Source organism: Tamandua tetradactyla, chromosome 6, assembly GCF_023851605.1.
Source record: "Tamandua tetradactyla isolate mTamTet1 chromosome 6, mTamTet1.pri, whole genome shotgun sequence".
NCBI lineage: Eukaryota > Metazoa > Chordata > Mammalia > Pilosa > Myrmecophagidae > Tamandua > Tamandua tetradactyla.
The window spans coordinates 27,611,833-27,618,310 of NC_135332.1; the positions used below are offsets into that span (position 1 = coordinate 27,611,833).

The 6,478-nt window shown below is 59.8% G+C and overlaps 2 protein-coding genes across 3 annotated transcripts; both read right to left on the reverse strand.

Moving 5' to 3' along the window:
• Positions 1 to 520: 520 nt before the first annotated feature.
• PNMT (phenylethanolamine N-methyltransferase) lies at positions 521 to 2,152 on the reverse strand. Of its 2 annotated transcripts, XM_077164527.1 has the most exons (4): positions 1,942 to 2,035; positions 1,569 to 1,652; positions 1,205 to 1,412; positions 522 to 1,074 (listed from the first exon to the last, which is right to left on the reverse strand). In XM_077164527.1, exons 2-4 carry the CDS (start codon positions 1,627 to 1,629, stop codon positions 633 to 635), a joined length of 711 nt encoding a protein of 236 aa, XP_077020642.1. In that variant the 5' UTR covers positions 1,630 to 1,652; positions 1,942 to 2,035; the 3' UTR covers positions 522 to 632. The 2 variants fall into 2 exon arrangements, with proteins under 2 accessions (XP_077020641.1, XP_077020642.1); XM_077164526.1 differs by lacking the exon at positions 1,569 to 1,652 and having other exon boundaries at positions 521 to 1,074; positions 1,942 to 2,152.
• Positions 2,153 to 4,012: 1,860 nt separating this feature from the next.
• On the reverse strand, positions 4,013 to 5,245 carry TCAP (titin-cap). The gene is made up of 2 exons (XM_077164535.1): positions 5,105 to 5,245; positions 4,013 to 4,855 (listed from the first exon to the last, which is right to left on the reverse strand). The coding sequence occupies exons 1-2, from the start codon at positions 5,212 to 5,214 to the stop codon at positions 4,462 to 4,464; spliced, it is 504 nt and encodes a 167-aa protein (XP_077020650.1). The 5' UTR covers positions 5,215 to 5,245; the 3' UTR covers positions 4,013 to 4,461.
• Between the last annotated feature and the right edge of the window lie 1,233 nt (positions 5,246 to 6,478).

Consider the following 6,478-nt stretch of genomic DNA (forward strand, 5'->3'; position numbering starts at 1 on the left):
GCACATGGAGGTAGAAATGGTAAGGACCAGGATGCAGAGCAAGAGTGGAGCTGGGCAGAGCTTAAGTCTGGCTTCTGGAGGGAGTTGGGGAAGGAAGTCGGTGTCAGTTCTTTCCCTCTCATTTCCCTGAGCCTTCATTTGTGCCTAGATTATACAGTGCCCCCCCCTCCTGTGCAAATTCCACTCTCCTAATTATCCCCATTCTCCTAGTGCCTCAAAGTAGAAGGCATCAAAGAAAGATCATCGGCTTTTGGTTGAACCAGGAGGCTCCACTTCTATTTGTTACTTAAGCTTTCAGCTTTAACAGGATAACAGGACCTGCTACTGAGTGTGAGGGCTGAATGATGTAATATATATAATGGACCTGCCCTTGGCCCTCCTTAGTTTGGGGAAAATGGGGAGTACAAAGACCTACTCTCTTGGAAGCTTCTGGAAAAAAAAGAAAGGCAAGGGTTGTTGGTGCCTTCCATACCCCTAATCACAGAAGAAACTTCTGAGCCTTGTGGCTTTCCAGGAGAGTCACAGACAGCACTGACACTCAGCAGCAGACAATGTTTTCTTTATTAAGTACCACCTCAGATAACAGAGGATCTGGGTGGATGGGACCATCATGGCACTGGGTGCCCCGGGCCTCACACTCCCACCTTCTTCTGGGCCCAGGCAAAGAAGATGCCCTTGACATCATCCACGCCCGTCTGCAGGTGGGTGGGCATGACATAGGTACGCAGGTCCCGCACCCCATAGCCACTATACATCAGGGCCTCCCTTACTTCCACCTCGCGCACAGGCACCACTGCCAGCCGGGCCTCTCCAGCCAGGTACCACGACTCCTCCAGGGCCCCGATGAGGAGGAGGTGACCTCCTGGCCTCAGCAATGTGGTGATGTGGTCCAGGGCCCGCTGGAAACTGGTAAGGTCCGGGCTCACAGCCTCCAGGCAAAAGGCAGAGACCAGGGCATCAGCAGGTAGGAGTGCCAGGCCCCCAGTGCCCAGGGGCTGGGGCTGGTGCACATCAATGGGCAGGACTCGCTTCACCCTGGCTCGCAACTGGCACTCCTTCTCCTGCCAGGTCTGACTGCGGAGGGGTACAAGACAGGAGTCAGGAGTGGGGCTCAGGACTGCCCCATGCTCAGTTCTCCCATGCCACCGACCCATACAATTCAGAGAAGCACCCCCTGCCTGCACCCTCACCACCTAGCCCTTACCCTTTGCCCTCAATTAGGCAGACATGCTGGCTATACATGCTCCAGTTGAAGGCCCCAGGCTTCTCCTGCAGCCAGAGTCCTAGCTCCTGACGGTTCACCTCCAGGAAATCTGTCATGGTGATGTCCTCGAAGTGGGCGCAGGCACTGAGCAGCTGGTATATGGTGGGGCCCGAGCCGATGTCAATGAGGGTGCGTCCTGACACTTCACCTGTGTGGGCACGGGAAGAGGGTCCTGATGCCAGGGCCGGCTGCCTCCATCACTGCCTCCCTTACCTGCATCTTGCTCCTTCTCTCTCTTCCTTCCCTTTCTCCAGGTGTATGTGTCTTTATCTGGGAAGGGCTTTGGCTTTAGAGTTAGACTCACCAGGGTCGCCTCTGTTGACTCCTGGACCCATCGTCAACTGATGTCCCTTAGGAAGGGGCATGTCCCTTCAGCGGTTCCCACAAACTGTACGAATCAGTGGCAATTAAGTGGGATCTGGCAGGTTCTCTCCCAGTTGTCTCTCTCCTCTCCCCAATCTCTGCCTCATCTGTTTCTCTGCATCTTTATCTCGGGCTCTCTCCTGTGCAGCCCACACGTAGTCCCCCCCACCCCCACTCCAGCATCCCTCAAATCTGAACATTCCTCCCCAGCCTTTCTCACCAGTCCTTCCCCTGCCCCTCTCCCAACTGATAGTGCACCTCGTTTCTCTCCTGTTTGCTTCCTGTCTCCCATGCCTCAGTTTCCCCGAGCTCACCGGTGGCAAAGGTCTGCGCCAGGCAGCGAAGCTTCCAAGGCCCGACGCCGTCGGGTCTGCTCAGGTCCCCACGAGGGGGCGCGTAGTTATTGCGGAGGTAGGCGCGGGGCTCGAAGCGCTGGTAGGCTGAGGCGACCGCAGCCCGGCCTCGGTCCGGGTCACCGGAGTCACGGGCTGCGTCCGCTGCGAGGCTCTGCTCCGCGCCGCTCATGCTGCTGCCCCCGCCGGCCCGCTCGCCCGCCCGCCCTTTATCTGCCTTTCCGGGCACCCACCCGGACCCCTCCGCTGCGGGGGCGGCGGCTGAGCGATGAGTCGCCTGGGGCCACGCGCGCTGCGTCTCCCCCCTACCCCATCCATCGCCTTCAGTGTTCGAGCAGCAGACACACGGGGCGGGGGGATCTCTGGAACATCTGTCCCCGCCCCTGTCCCCGCTCCTAGTTGCTCCCTGAAGCCCTCCTCCCTTTGCCTCACTTGCTCCCGGTCCAAGTCAGGTTTCCGTGCCCCCCCCATCTCCCTGCCCCCATAATCTTTAGATTCCCCCTGCCGCCAGCAGCCCCCAGCCACTCACCCCACCCCCACCCCGCCCCCCTTCTCCCATCCTTCTTTCCCCATGTTTCCAGCTCGCTTCTTTTCCTAGGTCCCCATCTCCCAGTGCCCTCCCCTGAAGACCCCAGACCCCTGCCAGGCTCCCCTTCCTCCGGGACACCCTTTCCTTCACCCATCCTCTTTCCTCAGTAATGTCACCCCAACTCTCCTTCTCAGCCCCTCCTCCAGGGAGTTTGTTTTTTTTTGGCCTTTCCTATCCCATCCCCCATCCTCCAGCGTCCCCCACCTTCAGAAAGGACAGTCCGTTCTTGGCTCTGCTGCGATTCCCCGGGGCCCCCACAGCCAGGCTCTGGCCCCACCCTTCTGATGGCAGCAGCGATAGGGGAGGCTGGATAGGGGGGAGCCGGGAGGCAGCAGGGCTAATGCACTTAGGCGGTGGAACAGCAGGGCCTCCCCCGCAGGGCCGGCTTCTCCAGGGGCTGCAGGGGATGGAGTGGGTGTGTGTTGGGGGTGGGGGGGTGGACAGAAGGTTCCGGACATTCCTGCCAGGGCAGGAGTGCGGGGTCCAGGTGAAGGTGGGAGGGCTCTGGGCCACTCACTGAGCAGCGGGAGCCAGCAGGGGCATCATAGCCATCCTCAGGGACTTTGAGTGCCAAAGATTTTAGGTCCCTGCTGGCCTGGGGTCTCTGGCCCCTTTCCCACCCAGCCCACACTCCAGCTCCCTCTCGGGGAAATAGCCAGACCAGGCCTCCAGGTCCTGCTTGGCACTCCAGGTACCACATGGCAAAGACGCTGTGGTCTGCCCTCTTATTCTCCAAAATGGGGAGTGGATTCTGCTGGGGCATCTCCATGGGCTTCCTAGAGTGGGAGACTTCTGGATCAGGTCACCACCCCTTTGCCCTGGGTAGACTGCCAGCCCCTGTGGAAATGGGCCGCTGTACCCCTTGGTCCAGACCTCCTCTGAGGCCTTGGCCCAAAGGAAATGTGTCTCCTTGTCCAGCCAGGCGGACAGCCATGTTGGGACATGAGAAAACACAACAGCTGCCAGGGTCATAGACAGGAACCTGACCCCTTACTCCGCCCCCAACCCCCCACCCTGCGCAGAGCGGGTGGACCGCCAGAGCCCAGCCAAGGATTCCGTCCTGATTCAGAACCGGGAGGTAAGTCAGCCTTGGGGTCACTACCCCATCCATACCCCAAGGCACACCCAAGGACAGTCCTGTTGCCAACCCCGTCCATATTCTTCATGAGACATCATTTAAACAACCCCTGGATGCCAGCTGGCCTGCTGGGCACTGCCCAGTGCCAGGGGATTGGACACAGAGGCCAGTACTGGGCAGCAGTCAGGATACGGGAAGGGGGCTGGACAGGCGCCCGGTTTACAGCTCTGCCCCTTGCCCAAGGATGGGGTGTACCCACTAGCTCTGCCATAATTAGCTCAGATGAGGGCCTGTTCCCAGAAGTGGGCATGGGGGGACACCAATCGACTGGCCCCCACAACCAACCAGAAGGAGAGAGACGGAACTCTGGAACATGACTGAGCATTTATTGCGGCACTAAGAGAGGGTGCTGGGGGCCCCGCCCTGCCTCTGCCCTCTTCACATCCCCCTCCTGGTCTTCTTCAAGCCCTCTTCCCAGAGGATTCCTGATCCTCTTCACACACTTCCTTGTCCTGCTCTGAAGCTGAAATCTGGACCTGGGTCACTCCTCCTGGAACCACTTGCCCTCACCAGCATCTTTTGTCTCTTGTGGAGCTGGGGGTACTCAGCAATGCTAGCCCCCAGCTCTCCACTCTAGTTGCTCCCTTTGGGAGCTCAGGAGACCCAAGCATCCTGATCTCTGGCTCCCTCCTCCCCCAGTCCCCAACTCTGGGCAAACTACAAAGCATCCATGGCCAGCAGCTCCCCTCCATGGTCCTAGCCAGGAAGGGCCCAGCCTGGGGCAGGCATTGTGATGCCTGAGGCACAGTCCCTCTCAGCCTCTCTGTGCTTCTTGGGACATGGAGCGGGACAGGGAGCGTCGAAGGGCACCAGGCTTGCTGACAGGTACCACGGGGGGCAACTGCTTGGTGATCTCAGCCACCTCCTGGCGGTCTGCACACTGGCCACCGAGGGCTGTCTCCAGCGCCAGCAACTCCTGTAGCTGGATTGGGGTGTCCTCGCGCTCCTCCTTGGCGGCACCCAGCTTGGTGGGGGTGAAGATGGGCAGGGGCAGCACCCGCTGGTACGGTAGCTGGTACTCCTGCAGCCCGCGGCCGAGAATGCCCATACGCATCACCAACCAGGGGGAGCGCTGCACCAGCGCCTGGCACTGCCCCTGCTGGTGGTAGGTCTCATGCCGCTGGGCATCCTCCTCGTGCAGGGTGCAACTGGGGGGAGGGAGGGGGCAGTGAGCTCCTGAGAGCGCCTGCCCCCCAGTCACAGGCTGGTTGGGAGACTCCCTGGGGCTTCCAGGACCTGAGAGGCAGAAGGTATGACTCCACCTCACTCTCCCCTGTGGGCACTATCCCTGCCTCCACTCCCTGGAACTTCCTAGGAGCTCTGTACCTTAGCCTCACAACCCTCATGGAGGGTGTTTTGGAGGAGCACAGCAGGGATGCCCAGGGGGCCGCACTCACCCCTCTTCAGGCCGTGTGGACAATGTCAGATCCTTCCACTCAGCCCAGAAGCCCTCTCGGCGCTCGCAGTTCTCCTCCGACACTTGGCAGCTCAGCTCCGAAGTGGCCATGTTTATCACGCTCTCTGGGCTGCTTCTCCCCAGCCCTTTAAATAACCCCCTCCTCCCCTCTTTCCCCCTCCTCCAGGGGCTATTTTCAGCCCAGCTGGTGTCAGATACTATAAGCAGAGCTGGAGACTCACTGATGGGGGGACTCTGGGCCCAGGGTGGGGGTAGAGGTATCTGGCCTCTGGCTACCCCCAGGTCAGAGGTCAGCTTCTAAAGGGATCAAGATGCCCCATGGGGGCAGGGTCCTCAGAGGGGCACCCTCAGGTGTGTCAACTCTCCTTGGACACTATCTTAGGCCAGGCACATGCCCAGACCCGTGCTGCCTGGGTACTTGCTCTCTGTCCCCCCCTTCCCTTGCCCAGAACGCACGGCGGTCTGTCTGTAAACAGAGCAGGAAACAGCAGGGACTGATGCCCCTCTGGGCTCTCTGCCAGGGCTGTCAGGTCTTGTCCCCACTGCTCTCTCCTCTGCCTGGGCTCAAGGACACATCCTCTGACCAAACCCCTCAACAGGGAAGGACACTGCAGCCGTGACCTCTGCCTCCAAAGGCCTTGCAGCCCTCCCACAACCACCACCACACGAGCAGGGGGACTGGAAGTTCCATGCCTGGGACCTTGGAGCACAAACCTTTGCCAAGTGTTTTCCTTCCCCATGGCCAGTGAGAGCAGCTGTCTCCTAAGCTAGGCCAGTTGCAGTGGAGGCGGGAGTGGGGAGGCGGCCCCCAGCTCTGTCCCAGTACCCCAAGTGGAGTGACATGGGAAACCAGGGGCTTTGTCAAGTGGCAAGATCAGAAGACCTGGCCTTACTCCCAAATCGGCTACAGACAGGCTATGTGATCAGGGGTCAGCCCCTATCCCTCTCTGGGCTTCCTTTTCCCATCTCTCTGGTCACAAAGGATTGACCGAAAGAGCGCTGAGGGCTGCCAGCTCCCATGTGCTAGCTGGGGAGTGGGCTGGCTCTCACTCGTGGGAGCTGGGGGTGGGATGGCTCCTGTCATGGCCCAGCACCCAAGTGGAGGCTCACAGCACAACTGATGTACAGGATAAGTGTATGTGTGTGTGCATAGCTGTGTGAGCAAAGGGCACCAGAAGAGGCAGTGAGAGGAGCCAAGGTGCCCAGCAGCTGAAGGACCCTGTAGGGACCACGTGGCCTGGCTGGTGCAGGACTGTACACTACTGTTTACTGAGGCACTATGCCTTGTTCTTGAAACCTTTTCATCTTACAACCCTATGACATAATGAGCAAGTGGAGGCTCAGAAACAGAGAT

What these genes read in the sequence shown, in the direction of transcription:
- TCAP (XM_077164535.1), bottom strand. Translation starts at nt 5,214, where the DNA reads ATGGCCACTTCGGAGCTGAGCTGCCAAGTGTCGGAGGAGAACTGCGAG. An exon ending in TCCACACGGCCTGAAGAGGG is followed by an intron (nt 4,856 to 5,104) that starts GTGAGTGCGGCC and finishes CCCTCCCCCCAG; the next exon opens with TTGCACCCTGCACGAGGAGG.
- PNMT (XM_077164526.1), bottom strand. Translation starts at nt 2,152, where the DNA reads ATGAGCGGCGCGGAGCAGAGCCTCGCAGCGGACGCAGCCCGTGACTCC. An exon ending in GGCGCAGACCTTTGCCACCG is followed by an intron (nt 1,413 to 1,941) that starts GTGAGCTCGGGG and finishes GTGCCCACACAG; the next exon opens with GTGAAGTGTCAGGACGCACC. An exon ending in TGCCTAATTGAGGGCAAAGG is followed by an intron (nt 1,075 to 1,204) that starts GTAAGGGCTAGG and finishes ACCCCTCCGCAG; the next exon opens with TCAGACCTGGCAGGAGAAGG.